Source organism: Lepidothrix coronata, unplaced genomic scaffold, assembly GCF_001604755.1.
Source record: "Lepidothrix coronata isolate B3197 unplaced genomic scaffold, Lepidothrix_coronata-1.0 Scaffold43, whole genome shotgun sequence".
NCBI classification, from domain to species: domain Eukaryota; kingdom Metazoa; phylum Chordata; class Aves; order Passeriformes; family Pipridae; genus Lepidothrix; species Lepidothrix coronata.
Window position 1 is genome coordinate 1,359,510 of NW_016690223.1, and position 27,868 is coordinate 1,387,377.

General features: G+C 38.1%; 1 protein-coding gene across 6 annotated transcripts in view; it reads left to right on the forward strand.

The window, feature by feature from the left end:
* The window catches only part of RPS6KA5 (ribosomal protein S6 kinase A5), an 88,869-nt gene that overhangs the window by 40,948 nt on the left and 20,053 nt on the right, over positions 1–27,868 (forward strand). For 2 of the 6 annotated variants that reach the window (XM_017813837.1, XM_017813838.1), the window contains exons 2-4: positions 14,822–14,949; positions 15,638–15,721; positions 19,272–19,375. In XM_017813837.1, coding sequence (XP_017669326.1) covers positions 14,878–14,949; positions 15,638–15,721; positions 19,272–19,375 — 260 coding nt within the window. In that variant the 5' untranslated portion in view covers positions 14,822–14,877. Of the gene's footprint in view, positions 1–7,918; positions 7,936–14,821; positions 14,950–15,637; positions 15,722–19,271; positions 19,376–27,868 lie in introns of those variants that run through there. The other 4 variants (XM_017813835.1, XM_017813841.1, XM_017813836.1 and 1 more) reach the window with 3 other exon arrangements.

The window sequence follows — 27,868 nt, forward strand, 5'->3', positions numbered from 1 at the left end:
AAGCTCAACATTTCTAGTGTTTCTTTTAAGGAAAAAAGTAACTGCAATTGTGTTGTTTGCTTTCAAAATCTAAGAAATTGTCTTCACTTGACTGAAGTTTTCATGTGTGCTATTGTAATTTAGCTATTGAACCTAAACATGATTAAAATGACCCATTTTCACACAGAAATTGACATTTCATGTGTTCTCTGTAGATAATTCAGCTACTGCTAGAACACTTACAGTTCATTACAAAAGATACTTAATTGACACTTTTGAACCAATGTATTTACAGCAGGTAGAATTTGGCTGTATAACTGCATAGCTTTCTATCTGTTTTCATGCTTATTGGGTAGCACTTTGAAATAACATTACACAACTGTGTAAGTCAGATAAGAGTGTAGCACTTGCAATTTAATCAGAGCAGTGGTCTCCCCTTCTTCACATGTCTTTCCTGGTCCACCTTGCAAGAACTGTGCCGTTAAAAATACGTGCTTAAGCAAGTGGAATTTATTCTAGTAACCCCCCTCTTTGGACTCTTATTTTCTGAAACAAGATATATTTAGCTTATTAAAAATGATCATAGCATGTACTACATTTAAAATTCTTATCAGAGAGGAATCTTTATCATGTATTTATGAATTTTGGATGGTTTTGTAGTTAGGGGTGCTTGCTAAAAACATTATGGTTCAATGTTTTCATTATCTCTGCTTTAATCTGATGACTGTTTAAAATTTCCAGGTACTTGGGCAAGTACTGAATTTAACAGAAGTTGTTTTATAATAAAAAGAGTGCACCGTTTCTTGACTACAATAATTAGAGCAGATTGACTATTCAAAAGCAAAGAGGTGGGAAGCTGCTTTTCCTAAGCACTGTTTCAGTGAAAGGAAGCACATGCATGTGACTTGTAGGAAAACAGAAACCTGTTGATTTCTGCCATGCAGCTACTGAAACATGAGTGTGAAGAGTGCATTGTCAAGTGTCCTCTCTGTTTTACAGTTATGTGAAAGTGCTTATAACATGCAAGCATTAAATATTCAAACTGAAAGCAGTGCAGTTTTAAGAGCTTTAAAGCATTTTTTGCTACTGTTTCACTAAAAACTGAAACTCGTCTTATAGATTTTAGCTTTGTTTATCTTTAAAATGAAGCTATATGCTTTTATTTACATTCAAAAAGAAGAAATAACCTGACTAGAATAAAGTAGTTGAGTAAAAATGAATTTTCACACGGGGTAGGTCAGTATCACAAGGTATTTAACTATGAAATTACTTCTGGTGTTCGGAAGTTTCTTTACTGTTTATTTACTGTCTCATGAAAACCTACAGTTTTACTAGGCTAACCATAGAATGTAATTATGTAAGGAATTGAGACTGAAAAGAATAGTATCTTTTTAGTATTACTTTTTATGGCATTTGTATTCTTAACCGTGTGATGAATTTAAAGCTAGTCTATGATTTTTAACTCTCAACTGAATTGTAAAGAAATTCAGAGTAAAAAAGGCAATTTTGTCCTTATGCTTTCATGCATCTCAGTTGAGTGCTTGTCTAACTGGGATGTAAAATACATTTTCACATGACATCAATATAAGTTACTATTGGGGACATGGAGAATTGGTAGGACTTGAAAATTCTACAGCACCATTGTGTTCATTACATAAGTGAAATCACTTCAGTGTTGCTATTTTTTTCAAGAGTTTTGTAATACATTTTTCTTTAAAACCCCCCCAGACTCCTAAATTGTTAGTTTGGGGGGGTTTTCCCTCTTATTTCTTGTGTGTTATCTTTATCTTCTGGATTTGTGGTTTAGGCATATTTTTATCTTTTCATCTCGTTAATAGCTCTACTTGTATGCTGGAATTATTTTCATTTGGTCAGTGTCAGTTTACCTAGTTATCAGGTCTTGTCTTAATTTTGATGTTTATTGCTAAAATGCTACCTCATTTTTAAAAAATATTTCTTTCCCCTCACTTTTCTTTTAGTTCTGTATCTACACTAAAATCATACTTCAGTACATGTGGAGATCTTTGTCTTAGAAAGAGTAATATGAACACACTCATTGAATTACTGTAGAAGTAATCTATTTGACCATGCATAATAACTAACATTTTTTCTGTTTATTAAATCCAATACACTTTTTCTTCCAGAGTATAATGAAGTGCTCAGTTCTTCTGCATTGGTACATGTCTTCTGCATTAGCTTAAGTTTGTTTTGAAGTTTTTGTGTTTACTTAATGAAGTTTAAAAAAAATTTATAGTAAATACTGAATGTTGTCAGTATTGCCTTGGCAATAAATTATATAAAAGTGGATATTCTGTATGAGGGATGATTGAATTGAAATCTGAATTGGTTGAATGGATATCTATGTGCTTCTGTCTGATATGTAGAATGAATAGTTCATATGCATTATTGTTTTTTCATCTGAAAATCTCTTGATCAGAGTTGCAGATTTAGTTAGAACACTCAGATGCTTTTCAGTGTTGAATTGTTGTTTGTTTTCATTTATTAGATGATGGAGTGAATATTTTGTTCTGGAAGCAAAATTAGTATGTAATTTTAAAAGATTTTAAAGGACATTTCATTGAAGGAAGAATGATAAAGTGGAGGTTAGTCAACTATGGGTCTTGATAGATGAAGTAGGAAGAGATTTGTACACATTCTTAATGCAGTTTAAAGGTAGTCCAGAACAGAGAGAAGTGACTACAACTTGACTTATTTAGTGCTTGAGGAACTGTCATCTCACGTAAGTGACCTGGTAGATTAGCTATGCATTTAACTTTAAAAGACCCTGTATAGTTGTCCAATTAAACTCATAAGGTTTATGCAATTAAATAGTGCATCCTCTGAACACTGAGCATTCTCTTGCAAAGATGAACTGTACTTCTTGTGTTTTGAAGAATTTTTCAGTGATATAGACATAATAAACACAGTTATAAGGAGTAGATTTACATTTCTGCAAAGAGGAAAAAGTAAGAAAGAGTGAACTGAATAATAAAGTTAGTCCACAGAAGTTAACATGGGTTGTAGATCTGTCTGGATAATTAGTAATTTTTTCCCCGATTTTCGAAAAGGAAATGAAACAATGGCAAAAACTTCTTGCTTTATTTGGTGTACTCCTGTCAGTGTTTTAACTGTCCTGAAATTGAATATTAGGAACATACCAAACACGCTAAAGGCACGTCACTGAGCTGGACTAATTTAATTGCAAAACCAGGTCATCAATGATCAGATGACTGTTTGAGCCTTTGCCCAGAAGGTTTCCCTTTTCAGTGCTTATCACAAAGAAGATTGTGCTTTCCCAGCATGGAGCAATATTGGAGAAGACTAGAACATAAAATACATTCTGTCCATATTTTGATGCCAAAATCTTAAAGTGCCATTAAAAATTTTTGCAAGACAGAACAACCCCATGCAGCACTACAGACTGGGGGCAGAGTGGCTGGAGAGCAGCCAGACAGAGAGGGACCTGGGAGTTTGGATTGACAAGAAGCTGAACATGAGCCAGCAGTGTGCCCAGGTGGCCAAGAAGGCCAGTGGCATCCTGGCCTGTATCAGGAACAGTGTGCCCAACAGGTCCAGGGAAGTGATTCTTCCCCTGTACTCAGTGCTGGTGAGGCCACACCTGGAGTACTGTGTCCAGTTCTGGGCCCCTCAGTTCAGGAAGGATATTGAGGTGCTGGAGCAGGTCCAGAGGAGGGCAACTAAGCTGATGAAGGGACTCAAGCACAAGTCCTGTGAGGAGAGGCTGAGGGAGCTGGGGTTGTTTAGTCTGGAGAAGAGGAGACTCAAGGGAGACCTCATCACTCTCTACAACTCCCTGAAAGGAGGTTGTAGCCAGGTGGGGGTCAGTCTCTTCTCCCAGGCAACTGTCAGCAAGACAAGAGGGCATGGTCTTAAATTGTGCCAGGGGAGGTTTAGGTTAGATATTAGGAATAAATTCTTTACAGAGAGGGTAATCAGGCATTGGAATGGGCTGCCCAGGGAGGTGGTGGGTTCTCTGTCCCTGGAGGTTTTTAAGATGAGAGTGGATGTGGCACTTAGTGCCATGGTCTGGTAACCACGGTGGTAGTGGATTAAGGGTTAGACTTGATGATCTTGGAGGTCCCTTCCAACCCAGCTGATTCTATAATTCTATGATTTCATACACTGACTGCTTTAAGGATACTGGTTTCTTATTTTATTATACCACTTAAAAAAATCCCATTTGGGAGAGAAATACCAATCTGTGTGTTAAATAGTCTGGTATCTTCTACTGGATCTTACAAGAATATGTTACTAGTCAGCTCAGAAAAATTCTGTTTCTGTTTTCCAGGGGTAAACAAGTAACTTTCTGAGGGCAAATGCTGCCATCATCATTAATCCTTTTTTTCTCATGGATGTATTTTTTCTTTTGAATTACTGCAAATACCTAACTTCATTGAAACTTGGGCAACCAGATGGGAAAAACTTACATGACCAGAGATTCATGGCCAAATGTAAATTAAATTAGAACCAAATGGATTGCATTTGAGCAAAATTGTCCACTCCTGCACCTCTACCTTTTACATCTGGTGCTCTCTGAAACTATAAATGTTTATTTGACATCTCCTATATTTTTTCTTTATATTCTCCTTTGAAAAAAAATAAACTTTTGAAGGCTTGCAGTGGCAGCTACTAGAATTCTTCTCAGAATCAGTATTCTTCCATACCTTATAATTTTGCCTTTTTTTAAAGAAAGATGATTTTTTCAGGTTTTGCTTTGTATACTGTTCTTGTCTTTTGGTACTATTACCTCTCTCTTCTCAGAAGACAATGCCTTAGAAAACAAGCCTTCCAAAAATTGGAAATTTTGAGAAGAACCTAGTACAAAATGTTCATCCAAGTTGACAGTGGTACATGCTTGCATTCTTCCCACACAGTAATGTGCTGTTTCTGATTTTTTTTCCTGCAGAATTGAGACTTTTGTTCTCTTTTCTCTTAGTTATTTTGCTTTACAAATCCATTATCAGAACCTGATTTAAATAATTCCTTGCAGAATTGCAATTGCATTGCAGTGTGAAAGCAAACACAGCTGTTGTGTAAGTCTGTGAAAAGGGTTTCTTGAACCTCCACTTGACATTAGATGTGGCCTTGCATTGAGTTATGTTTTGGGGTCACAGTGGTAGAGGTCACATGTTTCTTGGCTAGCACACAGTACGAGGTTTAGCTGCTCTTACTCTCCCTTTTAATTGCCTTTTCTGATGGCATGTGCTGGCAGGCAAATCTCATTCTTGCTTGAAAAATTCAGTAGCCTTGTTCCATGTCTATTTTGGAAGTAGATGTCACTAGTCTAGTTGTGGCAAGAGGTATAGTAACCAACATGATATTTTGACATAACTGGCTTCTTCAAGTAGGAACAGCCACCAGGACAGGATTTTTAATTGATTTCACGTGACCACATACGTTTTTTTAAATTTTTCTTAAGATGACATTTCAAACCTTTGATCTGCTATATTGCAACTGTTCTTACTTTAATCTAAAGCTTTGCTTTTGTAGTACAGTCTTCATTATGATTTTGTTGTGTGGAGCAGGGCAGTCTAACCAGTGTACCACTAAACTTTTTAGCCTTTGTTCTTCCGTGTTTGTCTCCTGCAGAGATCATAGTTTTGGTCCTGAATAGAAGGTACAGCTACAGAAACAACAGTGTTCAGCTGAGAGATTTTTTTGGGGTGAAGCTGTACTTTCTGTATGGACAGCTTAATTGCTCAATGTTATGTCTGAGTATTATGACCAATAAGACTCTGAAAATCATTGAAATCTAAAAAAACCCAGTGAGTAAAAAGAAGAAACCAGTCAGTTTGGCAAGAACTTTGTTGAAACAAGATTTTTTTTTCCATTTTAAACCTATATCACATCTTTGAACAATGAGAGGACTTTTTGTCAATTTTCATATACCTCCCTAAATTGAGACTGTAATTATTGTTATTCTGGGCAATTAAAATGATGGTGAAGAATGTTACTGATATAATTTCTATGGAAACAGTGGTTTTTTCCTTGGTGCATTTTTATTTTTCGGGTAAACATCTCTGACAGAATGACCTCTAAGGTTCACTGAAGGTACAGCTCCTGTTTCTGCATAGAATTTAGGCTTTTCAATCTTTACTTGTGATTCTTCTGAAATGCAAAATGCATTCGGCAGGTCAGGTTGTTAGTAGCACCTCTGCTACGTGACCTTCACATATTGCAAGTAAATTTTCATTTTTGACAGTATTCTCTTGATTTGTCCTGTGGTCCTGGTTTTCTCATTAAACTTACCAAGGGAACTCTAATGGCTCACTTGATCAGTAGCTTGCAGCCATTTTGCTGATAGCTGATGTGAGATAATCTGTGTGATACTGCTGAACTCTTCAACTGCTTAAACTCTTCAGTCTTGTAAGCTGTTTCTGGAAGAACTGTGGTTCTTGACTAGTTTGTCAGGAAGCAGCAGGATGGGGAGACTGCTCCATGCATTAGTGTGAGCTGGGAGCCAAGGGTTGCAGCAAGGCAGGTACAGGTCAGTACCTCACTGACCAGTGGTGCAATTCCACAGTTGCCAAACGGGAAGATCAGAGCAAGTCTAGTGGAAGAAAAACAGGCTTGGGCAACAGTCCTGTGGTTATCAGAAAAGCTTGTTGTGAGGAGAGAGGCTTGAGGACAAGCCAGGATTTGAAATTGGTGGATCAGGATCAGTGAGGTACACAGCCAAGTAAAGACATACCTACAGCACAGCTGACACAAGGATCAAGAATGGGAGCCTGAACTTCTGCTCCCAGCTGAAGGTGGAGGAGGCCCCTGACAAGGTTCCACACAGGTTAGCTCCATTTTGTCAGCATCGGTCTTAAACAGAGATGCCTTAACCCCTAGAATTGGGGAAAAAGATTGCGGAGCCTGTTGATAAGCTCAGGGCTCTGATATAATTATCCTAGGAAAGTTTTCACTATTTATGCTTGTAGCCAAGCCCTAAGTTATGACTTTCAGGACTCTGATTGCATACACTCACAAATGTACAAAATAGGAACAATAATGATACTGATTCTTGTATTCTAGAAATTGTTGTTGGGTTTTTTTTTTCTAATTCCTCACTGTTGCTATTTGAAACACTACTGATAGAACCCAGAGAGGGTCTAATGCAGCCTGGAACTGTGACTTTGAAGTACCTTTAACAAAGGAAGAAAGACAACTTGGGACTTGAAGCATTTTTTCAGAGGTGTAGGCAATTAAGGAAGATAGTTTCACTTCAGCATATTTCCCTGGATTAGTCAAATGAAGAGCAACAGCAAGAATTCTGTGGCACAGTACGAACACTGGCATCTATTCATACCTATAAATGATGTACCACTTTAGTCATTTGAGGAGACTAAGAAATGGATTTTGTGTTGCTTTTGAAAGGATGAGAATATGATTTAGTTTGATAACCTGTGAAATTCTTTAGGTGGCCTCACATCTATTTAAGTCTTATTCCTGAATGCAGTAGCATAATATATCCTTCATGGCCTCCGCTGTCTGAATTTGCATATTTCTAAATAGTTACTTTTTTCTTCAGTGGTCTCACAGTCAATCTCCAAATATGCGTTGAATAAAATAAACTATTAGAGAGGACATTTTAGTGTATATTGTTTAAAATGGTTTTGCTTGTTAACTAAGAAAAAAGTAAAATAGAAGGGTCAATTGCCATACTGTTGTGGCTGAAGCTATTTGTATTACATTGATATTGATAAATATGCACACAATGACATTTCAGGACCTTCATGAAAACACATTAGTGTTACTCTTCAAAAGGATTCACTGCCTAGTTAGTGTGTTTCCAGTACTATTATCTCTTGCTGCCATTTCTAGTTCCGAATTGGAGTCTGTGTTTCTTTGTTACCCTCCTTGAGCGAGACCGTCTGTGGAAGTGTATCATGCAGGTGGCGTTTGGGATGGCCTCCTCCTCACTGAGTGAAGTGTTCCAGTCCAAGTCAGGTAGCAATTACAAGTATTTATGCAGAGTGTTGGGACCTCTGTACATTCAATTTAAATTAGTTCCAGTAGCTGTTAAATACTCTAATACAAAGGTAGATACTTAATATCTTTTGCAGCAGCATTACTCTCCTGCACGTATTTTTTTTTTTTTTGGTAATGCCTTCAGGAGAGTGTATTAGGGATGTTAGTTGCCATGCTGAACCTTCATGAGAGAATGATACCATGTGTGTTTTTTGAGCACGACTGACTTTTCGTCTGCTAGGCTCTTGTAGCTGATGCAATGGAGAGGGCACGCTTCATCATACAAAGTTAAGACCATATGGGAAGTAATAGAAATTGATCTGTGGGTTTTCTGCTCAGAAGCATTACTTAGGAAATAGAATTCTTAGGTATGGTTAGCGTATTAATAATCATACCACAAAATAGTCATTTGAGGAACTTTACAAGCAGTTTTGCATTTATCCAATATATGAAGCCTGTTAGGTTGCTAAAAGAGAAGCCTCACTATACACAGAGTTTTAGGTAAGTTGTGATTTTCCTAAGTTTGATTTTTCATCTATATACTTGATCTGAAAATTGGTATGGATAATTTTACTACTCATACAATAAAGGGGGAATTGTCCTTCACTGAGTGGAAAGACCATAGCTGTGTTAGATTTAATACCTTGTTTAAACTTGTTATGTGTTTTCAGAGTACCTCCAACAGTGAAGCATTCCTCTTGTCTTGTTAGGTCGTAACATTTTGAAACCTTCATAATGATGAGGTCAGATTAAGTGAATGAAGAAATTTAATTTGTCAGCTAACAAGTATGGACAAGCATAGGACTACCATAAGAATGTTGCTGAAAACCATAGAAGAACCCAGTCAAAAATGCATAGTAATTCGATTATTTCTCCATAACAAAAGTGTGACAAGAACCCATAAGTAATTCTTGTCTGGATTGAAGAGTTTTTTAGTGGACTTCTGGAGAATCAGTCCTGAGAGCAGCCCTAAATGCCTTCAGTGAGCTTCCGTCTGGCTACCTGGTTCTCTTATGTGCTATTGCACTCTCTTGCTCTCTGGCACTAGGTGCTGCACAGTCCCAGAGTTGTTGCTGACAGATGAAATAAATGCTATCAGAGACTACCTCTGACTTTCCAGCTCTAGAGGCCGTCTTTGTGTTCTTTGGCCCAACAATACTTAGTGTTTCTAGATTTTGGTTTTGTTGTCATTTTTTTTAATACTAACTATGCTAAAGGAGTAATTCTTTAGCTATGTGACAATGTTCCTAGAATATTTTATATGAATATGGAATGCAAGGAAGTTAGTCCAAGCCAATTTAATAGCTGAGGAGTCTCTTTCCCTTATATCATGTAGTTTTTATTTCTTGAAATTCTTACATTAGAACTTATTTACTCTAGGCTTTAGCCAAGCCTGTTAACTATATCCTATTATCTCTTCTATTAGCAAGGAACTCCCATTGGAAAATACATACACTATTGAAGAACATTTGGGGAAGAGTAACTTTGGTTTGATTTATTTTTTACAAGTTAAAAAAAATTATTTAAGGAGTCAAGTTTCGTGTTTTGAAGGAATGTCATAGTATTACAGTTTCAGAATGTGTCATATCTAATATTCAGGGTAGTAGGGACAGTTAAGAACAAAGTATTTGTACTGTAAGTAGTTGGAGAACACAAGCAGTCTTTCTGTTTCAAAGGTGACCTTTCATGTAGTTGGAGAAGTGGGTCCTAATTTTCAATGCAGAAAAGGATGGATTCAGTGAATACTTGGCTAACCCTCTGGCTAAATTATGTTTGTACAAACACTTGTGAATAAAATAAGCTGTAGGACTGTTGGACCCAAGTGTCTGTTGGAGCAGTGGCACGTATTGTTTGGATGGAGTTCATAAAGTTGAAGAAGTACTTCAAAGGCCATATAATTAAATGTTAAATAATACATCTTCAAATGGTAGAATAACTGTGCTAAGACACTTGAGTGCTTTCCACATCTGCAGTCACACTTTGGAATTAAAATTACGAATGCTCAAACGCTGAAGCATTTTCCCAAAGCAGTATTTGTATGGCAAATAGATGCTCCCGTTAGGCTTGTGCACACGTGTAGAACAGTGTACTTGGAATATGCCTCGGTATTCTAAGCCAGATACTCTAGATAGGCATCTGATTGTTCTTTGCAGGTGTGGGGTTTTTTTGTTTTGTTTTACCTATGTCAGTAACTCTGTTAGTATTCTGGTAGATAGCTTTGTCTCAACTCACCCTTTCCAGCATTCACACCTCCGTAGTCTTCCTTCATGATTTTTTTTGGGATGCTTTGCTTTGATGTGTGTTTGGTTTGTTCCCTAGGCCTCTGAAACAAAATCTTCTGGGTTCTTAAGACTTCATTTGATCTTTTTCTTTGTTTTTATTTTTGTTTCTATTTTTCCAGTGGTCAAATGGCATGCTCCTGTTTGCTCAGTCTGTCTTTTATGCAAACAGCTAATTTGGCAACAGATGGGTGCATTTTGTGCTTAATGTTTGTATGGATGGTATGTTTCTCTTTATGTAACTTAGCTACCTGCGGAAGTTTAACAGAAACCTTACTTTGTTTAGTGCTCAGTAGCAGCGTATTGATGACGTCATTGACTCAGAAGGTAATCAACACATCAGCCCTTAGAATCATAAAATTGTCAAGGTTGGAAAAGCCCTTGAAGACCGTTGAGTCCAACTGTCAAGCTAGCATCAGCACCATGTTCACCACTAAACCATGTCCTCAAATGCCATATCCACACATTTCTTTGAACACTTCAAGGGGTGGTGACTCCACCAATTCCCTAAGCAGTCTATTCCAATGCTTGAAAATCTCTTCCATTAAGAATTTTTTCTAATGTCTAATCTAAACCTCCTCTTGCCTCCTTTAGTCTTGAATCTTTCACTGTACATAATCTTTGGTGTTCTAAAAGCTGTTCTTTGTACGTTCATTCAATCTTACTTGGATTCCCTGTCTGCCATGCTATGAGTAGGCATGACAATCACAAGATGCACTTTCCAACTATGCAGATCTTGCAAGATCAGTTTTCCTTTCAAGAGGAAAATTAATTTGATTTTTTTTTTGAGGCCCTGAACTAATGACGTTCTCTGCTTATTGAAGGAGTACTATGTAACAATCCCTTGGGATCGTGTCCTTTACTCTAAGAATTTTTTTTTTTATTTTTTTTTTTTACAAATACTAGTTTAGGCCTGGCACTCAGCCAGTTGTCTGCCTATGTCCTCCTAGCTGAAGATGTCTTCAGCCAGGTATTAAAAAACAGTTTGTTTCTCAGCTGCAGACCTTTGGGTGCACGTGATAAAATAATGCAGACCTTCACCTCATAGGTGTTGGGAAACACCTGTTCAGAATCTGTTATCGCTATTCCTTTGCCCAGATTCCATGCCATTTTTTGATTTGTTGGAACATTGAATCACACATTTTCAGTGCCTTTGGGCTGTGAGTTTTATGGCACTAGAAACTAACACCATCCTTCCAGCACAGTATCTTCTTAAATAAGACATAATGGAATAGCCCTTTTTCTAAAGAGCTGGCTGCAAAAAGGCAGTTTGGCACAGTAGAGATGAGCCTTTTAGGAGCATGTTGAGCATGAGTGGTATGTTGGCTGTCTTGAAGTCTCATCTAATTCCTGTGATTCACTTTGGAATTGCAGTTCTTGTCCCACATACTCTGTTAGAACCTGTTGAACAGTTACTAGGCTTAATAACTGTTTGACCTACCACTGCATATGTTGCTAAAATGAATTTGCATTGCTGTAGACTAGGATGTGTGTTCTAAAGGACACATCCTTACATGACAGTGCTGACTGTTTCTCCATCAGTCAGGCTTTCCTGTAGATGTGGCAAATTTGATTAGTCTCTGCAACAAAAAGGAGTTTCATCCTTTTGCTTTTTTTTGTTGCTATTAATGTGCTTTTTTTACTTGATGTTGCTTTCTATAACTTCATGTAGTTTCAAATGCCTGCCTACCATTCCTTGGTTATAAAGCAGAGCCAAGTGATGATACCACAGGATCATCAAGAACATGATGGTGCAAGACTGCCATCCCTCTGTCAGCACTTTTGATTGAATTTTGGAGCTAGGTAATTGGTGTCAAGCTGTGAAGGTCAGGGTACATAGTCTTAGCGAAGTCTGAGGTAGGTTTTTTTTTTTTTTGTGAAGTGACTGTCTTCCTAATCTGCATTACACATCTCCATCTTGGACAGCCACAGTGATCTAATTCTCTGTATTAAAGCTGTTCAGTGCCCTTTCTTTTTTGATGAAGGGGAAGGAAAATGGGATGCTAAAATAAATAATCTGGAGAAAAGACTTCAGCGTTCACACAGATGTGGTACTGAAAGTGCCCTAGCAAGTTAAAGCAGTTACATTTCACTAGGCAGCTCGGATCAGTCAGAATGATTGCAAGGAACTCATAAAGAGGGCAGTGTGCTATTTTTTTTTTTTTATATTGCCATAGCTAGTCTGGAGAAATTTTGAAGTTTGCTCTCTGTGTAGTACTACTGTGTTTATTAGAAACAGTCTGGTAACATACATTGGGACATCCACCATGACAGTGTGTAGCTCATCTCGAAGAAAAAGTAGTAAGGGAATATTACTATGTTTTTCTAATTTAACAGAGAGATGGTTTAACAAAGTGAACTGCCTTACTGTCCATGTGTCCATACTTTCTATGGTCACTGATTAAGAATCTTAATAAAATTCTCTTTCTATTGGTGGCTTCATGAAAAGTTAGTGCTCTCTTAAGCGGATAACTGGTTTGAAGTAGCCACTTCATTTACCTTTATTAAAAGATATGTTATTGCATAAACATTGAGGAATGATGCTGAACTTGGTAAAGAAAAAGAAATAATAACCATCTGTTGTGTGCTAGAAGACTAAGACTTATCTCTAGATTATCTGTAAACATCAAAGAACTGAATTGCTGATTTGGAACAAACATAATGACAGCCTTTCAAAGACAGGGTCAATATTGGCATACTGAGTTATAAGCGATGGGTTAGCCACACTTCTGTTTCCATCCATTAGTGTCTGATTGCTAGCTGTTCTGTAACTCAGAAGAGGAAACTACAGTGTTTAAGGCAGGCATGCTTGAGTGAAGGAAGAAAATGAGCGTTCTGTGTTAGGCAAAAAGTTTCTTAAGCTTAAGTATTTGCAAGACATGCATGATCAGTGAGAATTCACCTGTAAGTAATCCAAGTTCAGTTGTTTTTTAATAACATCCTTTGTTGTCTTATATCTCATAATGTGAAAGTATTAATAATGTAGATTCTGGAATTTGGATTCATATTATAAAGTTTACTGAAATGTAAATTTGGAGGAGGTTGTAGTTTTTTAAATTGGGATGAGGGGAGCCTGAATGTTTGATTTGTGAGTGAAATGTGCTTTCACAAATGAATGTTGAAATACAACTTATGTTTTGTGACGTAATCACAGAGTGATTGAAGTTGGAAGGAGTCTCTGGAGGTCATCTGGTCCAACCCCCTGGTCAAGCACAGTCATTTAGAGCTGGTTGCCCACAACCAATCCAGAAGCTTTTTGAATATCTCCAAGGAGAGAGACTCCACAACATTTGTGGCCAGCCTGTGCCAGTACTCAGTCACCCTCACAGTAAATGTGTTTCCTCCTCTGGTCCTGTCACTGGGCACTACTGGGAAGAGCCTGGCTCCCTCTTCTTTGCATGCTTCCTTTAGGCATTTATGTACATAAATGAGATCTCCCTAAGGCTTCCCTCTTGCAGGTGGAACAGTCCCAGCTTTCTCAACCTTTCCTCATATGTTCCAGTCCCTGAATCATATTTGTGGCTTTTGCTGGACTCTCTCCAGTATGTCCATGTCTCATGTATGTGGGAGATCAGAACAGGACAAAAAATGAAACTGGTATTGGAGATAACGTCCTTTGAAAAGTTTTAAGCCCACATGTAGTGCGTAAAAGCAAAAACTATTAGTGAGTCCCTGTAAGAGGCATATTTACCAATGATAAATTTACATAAATGTTCCTAGTGAAAATTAATACTGTAAAAACTGTGTTTTGTAAGTAACAGCTAAATGTAGTTGATGAGGCCTGTAACTTAATAAAACAGAACATAAACAGAGGTTTCTAACAAAGACGTATCCAGATATTATGACTTCAAGTGTTTTGAAGTCCCAACTTTGACACAGATTTGCCTTCATAAGATGCTGTACAATCTGTAGTTGAGTCAGAATGCTTTTTCAGGCAGTTGTTTTGGTAATCTCGGTTTGGCTGCATTATCTTTACTCTTTGGAGAGGTAGCAAGTGAAGAACAGTTTCTTCCTGCATTTTTCACTCCCTTTCCTTTTCCTTTTTCCGCTTCTTTCCCGCTCCCTCCCTCGCAGCTGAAGGAAAAAAAAAGAACAGAGACATTGAATAGCTTTAGATTGGCTGATGGAGGGCTAGGAATTTCTGACATTTTTCTTTGTTTACACTTTTTATTACACTATATTTCTTTAAGATAACAGATACTGGAAAAGATAAATCAAAGAGCAACAATAGTTGTGTCAAAAGAAAGTGTCGTGAAAAGTTCATTATTATATGGTTTTGTCTCAAGTTAATATTTCAAGTTATTATTGAACAAAATGAGGCCTTATAACTATTTTGAATTTAGACTTTTACCCCAAAAAACCAGTCACAGTATATGTATTTTAAGAAATACAGTTTAATAATATGCTGTTGGACTGTTTAATTTTTATGCCTCAGGGTAGCACAGAGCACTGTTTCTACTTTTAGAAGCTTCCTCTCATTAGGGTAGTCTCTTATATAGCACCTGTTTTTAAACTCCAGATCTGAATCTACAAATGTAAAACCTGACTTTTGAAATATTTGCTTTTTTGAACACTCTTCTTTAAAGGACCTATCAGGATCTCTCCCCAAAATGCTAGAAGCTTGAAGGATAAGGGAGGAACAATGTTGCATGGCCCAAACACATGTCCTTTCGTCATTAGCAAGGTACAGCATGACCTCATGTTGACCTCAAAGGTAAATCGCTAACAGGGAACAATTATACATGCCTGTGAAAGCAGCTTAGTTTTGAACATAATCAAGAAAATAGTTCATAGAATAAAATTAAATTTACAACTCTGTCTGCCTTTCTCTTTCTCTCTCTTGTCTCTCTCCCAATCTCTTCTTGAGAGAATGTTCTGTTTTATATACGTGTGTGTTGTGAAAAAAAATGTCTTTATTCTAGAGGTCAAAAGAATTCCTAAATATGGGGAACCCACAGGATCTTGTATCCAGTTTAGTCAAATTGTACATCTTAAAATGAAATTCTCTTTTTAATGGAAAGCTTTCATTTGTTATCTAGAGTATTGATATTGCAGCCTTCAGAATGTGTATGTATATCACTTTGGGGAATTTTATGTAGTTCTGAAATGTATAGATGATTTAGACTTATGGGAAAGGTTTTTTAATATTGATACATTAATTTTTATGTACTTATCTTAAACTGCAACACAAACCTATGACATTTTATTTTTTTGTAGAAGACTAAGTATTCTGTAGCATTATGTGATACATCTCTACATATGATGGAATATTATTTAGCTAGCAGTTCTGAGCTATTTGGAGAAGAATTGCTGCCAGCATCTTGGAACTGTTAGCCGTATCTGTCCCATATGATTTGTATAATATAATTGTTTGTAAATTTTTTTTCTTTTTTTTTTGCTAGAATGAAAGAGCGTATTCCTTCTGTGGAACAATAGAATACATGGCTCCGGATATTGTAAGAGGAGGAGACACAGGACATGATAAGGTATGTTCTAATTTTATTACTGAAAATAAACTAATTCTTTAGGCAACATTGTTGTTCAGCTTGAGGATTTTTTTGTAAAATGTGACTGTCTTATTTAAGCATACATTTTCAGGTTGTCCTAAAATAGATTGTTGCCTGTATCTTCAATTGTCTGTTGGTGTATTTTCTTCTTTTAATCTTAAGTAAAAGACATATTTATAAAGGTATTGAGGCTTATTTGTGTTCTGTTCAAAATTTGTTCTAAATGTGCAGTGGAACAATAAACTTAGCTGACACTTCCTTTACATAAATACTAGTTCAGAGTGGAAAAATGACTGGTTTGTGGTTAATTCTGATATATGTTTTAAATTGGACATCAGAGAAATCTGTTATCTACATTGAAGTATGGAATGGATTATTAATGTTATAAATGTTCTCATATTGTAAAAATTAATTATTTGGCTTGTGGCTCAGGTTTTATTATTTTATTAAAGTGTCAGTAATTGATAGGAAAGATCAAGACAACAATAATTTACAGATGGTATTTGAAACAAATAAAAAACCCTACCCCCCAAAATAATTCTACAATATTCATAGATAAATTATTTGGATTGCTCACTATACTGGGAAGTTTTGAAGATTATTTAATCTCTGTGGTTCTTCTGCTGTAAACTGAGTTAACTTGTCTTTCTGTTGAGGACCATGGAATGTAGTTGATCACAGTTCCTCTTATCGCAGCCTGTTTAAGAACTGGAAAAGTCTGACTTTTGCCTGAAAAGGTTCTTTCTTTTCCTTCTCTATGAATTCTACAGTTCTTTTGGTCTGAGTTTGCATTCAGGTAGGGAGTACTGTAGTGGGCACAGTGTTTGAGCTGGGAGTTGGCAATTTGAAGTACAGCAGGATGATTACCTCCCTGATTCTTCTACTAAACATAAAATAGAATGTGCTTTGTCTTTTCATTTAGTCATTGTCTCACACCTACTTTGGATTCCACTATAACCTCTGCATCTTTTTCTACTGTTCTGCTTGCCCAGTTGTTATTAAAAATGGAATTTTAAAAACATATGAATTGAAGCTCTTTCCTGTACTCTCTTTCCTAGTTTAGTCTTGCCACTTTCAGAGCACCTCTCCAATGTGTCAGTCACCTTGAATTATGATTGGCTTTTCAAGTGCTTATAAATTCAATCTTGTTACTGATTGAAAGAAGAATCTCTGTTCTGTTATCTTTGTTTCTATCTGATACTTTCATTAGATGTAGTGCAGAATCATACAGTATATATGGAATATAAGGCATAGCTTCACAGTTTAATACCGAATGTTAGCTGATATATAAGGGTGATTTTGCAGTTAGATATGTGATGTTAGTTCTTTGCACCACACACTCATTACTTTACCACTGGCAATGTCATGTGTTGTCGTGTTAAGTGGTTTTTCGTGTATTTTATGCTTACTGCATATCTAGCAACTCAAAAACCTTACAAAAAGAGAAAATTAAATTGATTAATAAGAGCATAGCATACTAAAGCAATGTTTATGATTTGTAATCTCTTCTAGATTATTGCATTGTTTGTCTAAAAGACTTGTCTAACATTTCAGTATTTTTTTTAAAGTTCGATTTCTGATTCCACAGATCCTCCTTTTCTTTTGGAAAAACACATGCCAAGAAAAAAATTGTTGGGATTTTCTCTGAGAATCATGTATTTGCAAAGATAATTAGTAACAGTACAGAGACTTCTTCAGCTAGTTCTTTTGGATACTCTTGGCTGAATATATGAAGCATCGGATTTTGTGTATATTGAGGCAAAAAAACTAAAATAAGAGGCCTAATTGTCATCATTTCTCTAGTTGTCTTGCTGTATTGTATTAATGTTGCCAACATAAGTAAAGCAGAACTTCAGTTTCATTGATTTGCAAATTTCATGGCCGTAAAAATGAAAAGTTCAAACACCTGTAGTTAAATTAATTTTATTGAAAGGACTAAACTACTTCCTGTATTATTCGTAGTCGTATCTTTTCTTTTGAAAGAGAGAAATACTTTGTAAGTTACAAGGTATCAGAATATGAATAATATGATTAATATATGGGAAGCCAAATATCCCATGTGTTATCAAGGTCCATCTCTCTAAGGCCCCTGAGGTGCAGTGCTGGCACTGGATGACCATAACTAAACAGTGTCTGTACCCATGAGGAGCTGCCCATGCAGAATGGAGAGTAGGGAAAGTAATAGGAACCAAAATGAAGAAAACTGTCAAAGTTTTGTGCTGGATCCTTACTTACTGGCCTGAGTGAAGGAGCAAACAGGTGAAATGTGAACTGGTGTGAGGTTCTGCACCTGGGTTGGGGCACCCCTGGTATCAGTCCAGGCTGGGGGTGAACAGATCAAGAGCAGCCCTGCTGAGAAGGACTTGGGGGTGCTGGTGGATGAGAGGCTGAACATGAGCTGGCCATGTGTACTCACAACCCAGAAAGCCAAGCGTGTCCTGGGCTGCATCAAAAGCAGTGTGGCCAGAAGGTCAAGGGAGAGGATTCTTCCGTCTGTCTGGTCCCCACCTGGAGTTCCCTCAGACCCCACATGCAGTGCTGCATCCAGGTCTGGGGTCCCCAGCACAGAAGGACATGGACATGTTGGAGCGAGTCCAGAGGAGGGACACCAAGGTGCTTAGAGGGATGGAGCACCTCTCCTGGGAGGAAAGGCACAGAGAGTTGGGATTGTTTAGCCTGGAGAAGGCTCCAGGGTTACCTGATTGTGAATCTACAATACCTGAAGGGAGCCTACAGGAAAGATGGAGAGAGACTTTTTATAAAAGCATGTAGTGACAACACAAGGGGGAATGGCTTTAAACTAAAAGAGGAGAGATTTAAATTCGATATTAGGAAGAAATCCTTTACTGTGAGGGTGATCAGGCACTGGAATAGGTTGCCCAGAGAAGTTATGGATGCCTCATGTCTGGAAGTGTTCAAAGACCAGGCTGGATGGGGCTCTGAGCAACCTGGTCTAGTGACAGATGTTCCTGTCCACGGCAGATGGGTTGAAATGAGATGATCTTTAAGATCCCTTCCAACCCAAACCCTTCTATGATTTTATGAATGAGATAAAATTGAATAGCATTTTCAGGTGCCTGGATTAACTGTGGCCTGTGATCTTAAATTGTGCTTTTGGAACGTTCCTTAATTTCATTCTCAAGCTCGTAAAAGCTCAAGTTCAGCTACTTCTTAGCAAGGCTTAGCTTCCTCTGTACGTTTAATACTTCTTATCGCTTCATAATGGCAAAAATAAAAATTAAATTTGGGGGGTGGAGCAAAAGGAACTTTAGTAGTCAGTGGAAAGAGTTCAGCTTGAGAAATTAGTTGAAGAAGCTAAGTGGAGAGATTTTAACATAAAATTAATTTATTGTAGAAAATACCTCCAATCGGTACTGCAGTTATTTATGCTTTACTGTATCCAGGTTTGCCTTTGATAGGTAGGTTTTTCCTATGCTAGTTCTTTTCCAAGTCTATTGTTTTGTTCCTTCTATTGTTAAAAATTTTTCTTCAGTGTATCATAACGTACATAATTACTGTTGTTCTATAGGCTGTTGATTGGTGGAGTGTTGGTGTTCTTATGTATGAATTATTAACTGGAGCATCACCATTTACAGTCGATGGAGAGAAGAATTCCCAAGCAGAGATTTCTAGGTAAGATTCAAAGCAGTAAAGTATATGTGCTTGCTCACAGATGATCCTTATGCCATAATAAGTGTTTTTTGAGGGTTTAAATCTGAAATTTAGGAAGCAAGTGCTGCCAGGATAACATTCTTTGTGCTTCAGTTCTGTTTAACAGAATGACATTGGAAGTAGATAGTTTTTATTAACTAAGAGAACTGACCTTTACAAAAGACCTATTTTGTTTAAACTGCGAGGTAACCACAGCTTTGTAGATACTTAATCTTGCTGTGTGTTTACCTTTGAAAAGGAAGTCATATGAAATATCAAATTATATGTAAATAGAATTATCACTTTCAAAATCTTAGTACATGAAGTATATCTTTAGCTAGAGATATTTTTCATCAGCTCTTACTAGATCACTCTGGCAGACTGCTGGTTTAAAGTGTCAGAATGTGCCCTACTCCCAACTTTTTGTTACAGGTAATGTTTATTTTATTAGTTTATAACATGAAACAAAGAACGTGATCTTTTCTAGCCCTACTTGTATATCTGAGAAGAAATGAATATGATACTTACAGAAATGAAATAACCTATACTGTTCTTATCTGTTACATGGAAAACTTTTTGTTACGATCACTAATCTCTACACTTTAAAGGTTTGTTTTCAGTACCCATGTAAAAGCACTGGAGCATTTTCAAAAGACAAAGCAATAACCTTTCCCAAAAAACAATACTGAAATCTCTCCCAAAGCAAGCATTTCCTCTTACTGGATTTCTTTTGGAGCAGGGAGTTGAAGGCTTAGATTGTTCAAATTAGTAACTGCTGTCAAGGTGAGCTTGTAAGTCCTGTCCCCAAACTAAGAACAGTTTTGCCTCTACTGGAAGATATTACCATGGTTCTTATCCTCACCTAAAGTTACTTGATGTTTAAGGTTGTAATAGAACAAACCTCAATTACGTAGAGAATTTATTTTACTTACGTTATAAATTCAGGCAATTTCTTGAAAGTTTGAGACCTGTTTATTGGTTTTTAGTTCTCTACCAGAGCAGGAAACTTAGAGGGTCACTAGAAAAAACTGAGGGAAGAGGGGAGTCTATTAATAAAACAAAATTCAGTACTTCACCCTCTTGATCATTATATTACAGTTATAACTTAAATTATGTCTTTCTGGCCTATTTAAGGTTAGAAATTTTGTTGATTGCTTACTTACTATGTTTGAATTTGATAATTTTGTTTCCCAAGATTTATTAAATGGAACTCTGAAGGTGTTACAATTTTTTTTAGAGAGAACCTTGACCTGAATTTTATAGATATAGTTTCCCAAAAACTGGGAAACTTTTTAGTTATGTGTTCTAGAGGATTTGACTTTCTTTTGGTAGGTCCTTATGTGCTCTTTAAGATATTAACATTTCTGATAATTTCAGATTAAATTCAATGGTGAGAAACCACAAGGTTGCTAACATCTGTCCTCTGATGGTTAATAACCTAATTTCTGATATTAATTTAGTTGTGGCACACTTACTGTATTGTTGCTCAGTCTGTTTTTGTTCTGGTGGGTGTTTATGCTACACATTTATAGATAGCAGTCCTGTAGTATTTCAGCTTTTATTCTGATAAATTTAGAAGTTAAATTCTTACAGTTTCCTTTAATAAAGATGTTCCCTAGTCTTCCTGTTTCTTGAAAAGGCTTTTCTTAACTCAGCTTATGTTTTTCTTACATATGGACAATTTATTCTTGTTGATGTTTCAAGAGGATCTTGTTTAAGGGAAAGAATAATACACCATCTGAACAAAAAAATATTACTTCCTTTGTTCTTCAACTCCTCCTGTTGATGCCAACTGTGGTCTGATAGATCTAATTCCTTCTCCTTTTCTATCACTTTCAACTGATGAACTACTAGTTTATAGCTGAAATCTTATTAGTCCCAGCTATGTGACTGCATTTCAGACTTGATTTCATCTGTCTTGTGTTACTTAAGTACTCATAAGACCCATTGCTTTCTGAATCCTTTCCACGGATAGCAATTTGTGTGTCAGATGACAGCAGTTTTGTGTGTTTGCAGTTTATTATGTCATGAATGTTATGTTCCTTTTAAGAACATATGAGAATGTTGCTGCTGTCCTGGCTGCTGCACTGAGTCGTGTGGAAACTTCTGGGGAATAGTGGCTGCCATTCAGACGCAGTGGGAGTGTGGCAGGGGCTTTCCCCAAGGGTACAGTAGAGCAGGCAGAACAGAAATCAAGTACTTACAGTTGCCAGTGGTAAGGAAATTACTGGCACAGAGATATGAGTTGGTACAAACTTCTTTCTTGGTAGCAAAGTTGTTCTAACCAGAATTTATATTGTTAAATATGCTTAAACTTGTCAGTTGCAGCAGACTCAAGAATTCAATTTTTTACTTGGTTACAAACTCTGAGAGCATAGTTTCCATGGCCTTTGATTTTTCTGAGTTTAAGGAAAAAAGTCTTCTAAATGAATCCAGGTCCTTCTTTTATTTTACCTAGGTGGTATCATGGGTTAACCCCAGCCAGCAGCCAAGCCCCACACAGCTGCTTGCTCACTCCCCCACCAGCAGAAGTGGGGAGAGAATCAGAAGGGTAAAAGCCAGAAAACTCATGGATTGAGATCAAGACAGTTTAACAGGGAAAGCAAGAGCCATTCATATAAGCAAAGAAAAACAAGGAATTAATTTAACACTTCCCATGGGCAGGCAGGTATTCAGGCATCTCCAGGAGAGCAGGACCCATCACATGTAACAGTTATTTGGGAAGACAAATGTCATCACTCCAAATGTCCTCCCTTCTTCCTTCTTCCTCCCATTTTATATACTGAGCGTGATGTCATATGGTCTGGAATAACCTCTTGGTCAGTTTGGATCACCTCCCAACTGGTTGTCTCCTCCCAACTTCCCATGTGCCCCCAACTCCTTGCCAGCGTGGCAGTACAAAAAGCATAAAAGGCCTTGGCTCTGTTTAAGCCCTGCTCAGCAAGAACAAAAACATCTCTATGTTACCAACTCTGTGTTCAGCACAAACCCAAAACACAGTCCTGTATTAGCCACTGTGAAGAAAATTAACTCTACCCCAGCTGAAATCAGCACAGGTGGGAAGTTATCTCAAATATTTTTAGATAATTTTATTTCCTTGTGTGGCACAATGGCTGTCTGGTGTTAAATTTGACCAAATTTTGTTCTAAAATCTCTCTCTAATGGACTTGCAGTTCTCGTGTCAGATATAATTAGTATATGGTTTCTATTTTTTTTTTTTACTCTTTCTGATGAGAGATTATGTTGTTCTTTTGTCATAATCTTTTTGGCAATACTGTGGACTTGTCTTCTGTGGAAAATGCAACTTAAGAAAGTGCCTACTATCCCTATGTCTGTGTCTCTGAAGACTCTTTTTGTTCATATTCTTGGTGTTATGGGTTATTAAACTTCATTAAAAAAATAAATCCAAGTATCTCTCCTTTTCTAGTATACCATCTCCCCTTTCTTTTCCCTTCTTCCCAAATCTTCCTTTCATTTTTGAGAATTCTGATTGTCCATTGCTGCAGAGCCAGGGATAGGACTCATCCTGCAAAATCACAGGCAAGTGCTGGGTTTGATTTTCCATTTCACTGTGAGTGATTCATAGTGCTGAATTCGAAGACAGACAAATACATGAACACTGTATGAGCCATTGTTAGAGCCTTGAGTGACTTACCATTCAGTACAGCACTTCAGTAATGTTGTACTAGTGAAACCAGACTCTCTTCCCTTGATCAAGCTACTTCACCAGTTTCTGCTCTTTCACATGTTGATCCAGTCTGGTCTTTCTTTTCTGGCAGCTTGCTTTCCATCCTTCATTCCCATGGTAATTGTAAATAGTTCTTGGAACTTTTAAAGAATGTAGCTTCAGTGTTCACTACATCTCTGATGTCATTCCCTGAACCGGTCCAGAGCATCATCAGTATTTTCTAGTATCAGTCAATCTCAAAAGTATTTCTGAATGAAAGCTACTGGCATGTATTAATGCAGCTTACATGGAGTCTGCTTGTACAGCATAGCAAAATGCTGCTTTCTCTGCAGTGGGCTCTAAGAGAATCAACAGATGGACAATATCCCTCAATATAAAACTTACCAGATGTCTGCTGGAAATACAATACAGCAAAGAGGAAGCAGTTTAGAAGGTTCCTGGAATGTGTGGAATATAACTTCCTGACACAGCTGGTGAGCAAACCAACTAGGGAAGGTGCCTCACTGGGCCTGTTGATTGTGAAGAGAGAAGCGCTGGGGGTGATGTGATGGCTGTAGGCTCTCTTGGGCAAAGTGATCACAAAATAAGAGTTTTTTATTCTTGGAGAAGTAAAGGGGGGGATCAGAAATATCTCTAAATTGTAATTCTGAAGGGCAGGCTTTGGCTGATTTAGGACACTGTTTGAGAGAGTCCCTTGGAAGGCAGTCCTGAAGAGCAAAGGAGTCCAGGAAGGCTGGACATTCTTCAACAAAGAAATCTTAAAGGTGCAGGAGTAGGTCATCCCCATGGGCCAACAGACCAGTTGGTGGGAAAGAAGTTTGGCCTGGTTGAACAGAGCTTTGGCTGGAACTCAGGAAAAAAAAGAGGAGTTTATGACCTGTGGAAGAAGGGGCAAGGCAACTCAGGAAGGCTACAGGGATGTTGTGAGGTTATGCAGGGAGAACATTAGAAGGACCAAAGCCCAACTAGAATTTAAGCTGGCTACTGCTATAAAAGATAATAAAAAAATGTTTCTATAATTACATTAGCAGCAAAAGGCTAAGGAGACAAGGAAAAGGCGAGGTACTTCGTAAGTTCTTTGTCTCTGTTTTTAACAGTAAGACCTGTTGTTCTCCAGAGGTACCCAGCCTCCTGAGCTGGAAAACAGGGACAGGTAGCCTAATCAAACCCCCATAATCCAAGGGGAAATGATCAGTGACCTGATACACCACTGAGGCGTTCAAAACTCTATGGTCCTACATGAAATCTATCCAAGGATACTGAGTGCTCACTGAGCCACTTTCCATCATTTATCAGCAGTCCTGGCTAACAGGGAGGTGCCAATTGACCGGAGGTTGGCGAAATGTTCCATCTACAGGAAGTGGCAGAAGGAGGATCTGGGGAACTACAGGCATGTCAGCCTGACCTTGGTGCCAGGGAAGGTCACGGAGCAGATCATTTAAGGTACCATCACATGGCACATTCAGGACAACAAGGGCATTAGGCCCAGCCAGCATGGATGTATGAAAGGCAGATCCTGCTTGACTGACCTGATTTTCTTCTATGACAAGGTGACCCACATAGTGGATGGCAGAAAGGCTGTGGGTGTTTTCTACCTGGACTTTAGAAAAGCCTTTGACACTGTCTCCCACAGCATTCTCCTGGAGAAACTGACTGCTCCTGGCTTAGATGGGTGCACTCATCTCTGGGTAAAAATGGCTGCATGGTGGAGCCCAGAGTGTGGTGGTGAATGGACTTACATTGAGTTGGCAGCTGGTCACAGTATTGGGGCCAGTTCTGTTAATATATTTATTGATGACCCAAACAAGGGGATTGAGTGCACCCTCAGTCACTTTGCAGATGACACCGAACTGGGTGGGAGTATTGATCAGCTGGAGAGTAGGAAGACTCTGTGTTGGGATCTGGACAGGCTGGATTGATGGACCAAGGCCAATGGTACAAGGCTCAACAAGGCCAAGTCCAGGTCTCACACTTGAGTCATAACAACCCCATGCAGTGCTACGGGCTTGGAGCAGAGTGGCTGGAAAGCAGCCTAATGGAAAAAGGACCTGGAGGTGCTGATCGACAGCAGCTGAACATGAACCAGCAGTGTGCCCAGGTGGCCAGAAGGCCAGTGGCATCCTGGCCTGGATCAGAAATAGTGTGGCCACAGAATCAGGGCAGTGATTGTCTTCTTGTACTTGACACTGGTGAGGGCGTACCTTGAATCCTGTGCTCAGATTTGGGCCCCTCACTACAAGATAGACATTGAGGTGCTGGAGTGTGTCCAGAGAAGAGGAACGGAGCTGGCGAAGAGTCTGGCACACAAGTCTTGTGTGGAGCAGCTGAGGGAGCTAGGGGTGTTTTGTCAGGAGAAGAGGAGGCTCTTGGGGGGACCTTATCGCTCTCTACAACTATCTGAAAGGAGGTTGTACTGAGGTGCATGTTGGTCTCTTCTCCCGGGTAACAGGTGACAGGATGAGAGGGAATGACCTCAGATTTCACCCAGGGATGTTTAGATTGGCTATTAAGGAAACTTTCTTCACTGGAAGGGTGGTCAGACATTGGAACAGACTGCCTAGGGAAGAGGTAAAGGCACCATCCCAAGAGGTATTTAAAAGAGGTGCAGATGTGATACTTAAGGACGTGGTTTAGTGGTGGGTTTGGCAGTGCTGGGTAAATGGCTGCACTCGATTGTCTTTTCCAACCTAAACAGTTCTGTGATTCTATAATCATAGCTTGCTTTTCACATAGCTAAATACCACTTCATTGTTAATTCTGCCTATAAAAAGAAATTATTTAAAGCAATAATCTTGGTAAAAGGCAGGAGTTACTGATTCTGTTGCCAAAGAATTTTCCATTAGGTAAAATGAGGCATGTCTGGGTCTGGAGCATTTCTCTTATGAGGAGAGACTGCGGGAGCTGGGCCTGTTTAGTCTAAAGAGAAGACTGAGAGGAGATCTCATTAATGCATATAAATATCTCAAAGGTGGGTGCCAGGAGGGTGGTGCCAGACTCTTTGCAGTGGTGCCCAGCGACAGGTTGAGGAGTAATGTGCGTAAACTGAAACACAAGAAGTTTCACCTCAACATGAGGAAGAACTTCTGTATGTTGAAGATGGCAGAGCACTGTAACAGGCTGCCCAGGAAGTTGTGGAGTCTCCCTCTCTGGAGACATTCAAAACCCACCTGGACATGTTCCTGTGTCACCTGCTCTAGGTAACCCTGCAATGGTTGGACTAGATGATTTCCAGAGATCCCTTCCAACCCTAACAATTCTGTGATTCTGTGAAAATACAGTGTTATACGAAATTATTATTGGCAAAATATGTGTGCTAAATTGTTCTAGTAGATATAATCTTTATAAGGGATTCCTTCCCCCAAGAATTTAAGGAGTGGTTTCTACACAAAGAGCAGAATGTTAAATAATATGAAAAGTTATTTTATGAATCTGTCTTAGCTTCAGCTTGGACTTTCTGTGCAATTACCACCTCCATGGTATGACCAATTACAGTTCTCAGGCTGACCAAAGACGTGCAATATGTCTCTAGAAATTTGCAATTAGAAGGATGAGACTAACTTGTGTTGCTGCAGAAGTACTTCTTTTGGCTAAGAATTTTCTGGTAACTTTGCAGTGCAGGATTCTTTCCACTGCTTATGTTTGTTTCACGCTCCTTTTCTTAGGTGAAAATTTATATTTGCATTAGCAGCCTGGGACACTGGCAAGAATCTTACTGCTAACACTTTTCAGCATCACTACTGTAGAGATTGATCTCCTAAGGCTGCACAGAGAAATTGTACTCATTTATTCTCTTTGTTACTGATTTTACCAATCATCCCAATTCAGCATCTTTTTTCTGTGAAATTTAATTTTTTTTATCTGACTTGTCCATCTTTAATCTCTGACATGTTTTAGATGGAAAATGCTCTAAAATGTCTCTTTTGATTTCTGAGGACATCACAGAATCTCAATCTCATTGCTTTAGAAATCAGTTTTAAAAAATATTGACTGGAGTTGTTTTTCCTCCTTCTGAGAGCCCAAAGGGAACTTACCGCTTTCCAAAATCTTTGTTGCATACCTTTCTGATTCTTTCATCAGACAGATTGATAAATAGATTTCCTCATACTTCTCTAACTGAAGTGATTTTCAAGCTACAAAGACACTGTAGATTTAATTGGCCCTCCTGTAAATAAAGTAATTTTTTATTATCAAGGTGTCCTGTCTTCTGTCTCACAACAGGAAGGTTTTCTTACTTCCTTACCTGCTCCCCCTTTCTGAAACTGGGTGATTTCTGAAGACACTGAATCTTTACTTCTCCACCACTCCTGCAGTGTAAGAATCCTCTTGTTTAGTGATGTTTAAATTTGGTATTAACATCCCTAATTAAGAAATCATTTGACAATATTGTGTTTTCTTCTCCTTTTCTGTAAAGTGAAATGTGTCCAGAAGTTGAAGAGAAGGCTTATGGTTGCAGTTACTTCTGCTAGCAGAATGGCTGTGATTTAGACTCTTAGTGGCAGATAATCCATACATCATTGAAAGAAACAATCCTGGACCTCTACGACAGCTTAAAACTCACACTGTATTTTCTTAACTCATCTCAGTGTTACTTAAACCAAGAGATTAGCTTGCTTTGTCTTTGTGTTTGCTTGAAATTGGATACTAAGTGAGTAGAGGCTACCCCTGGGATATGTGCATTTTGAACACTGCCAGGACAGGATTATTTAGGAAACAATCTGCTTGCATCTATTTTTGGACTAATCCAAGAAGCTACATGTTTCAAGACAAAAATTTTCCCATGGGATAAC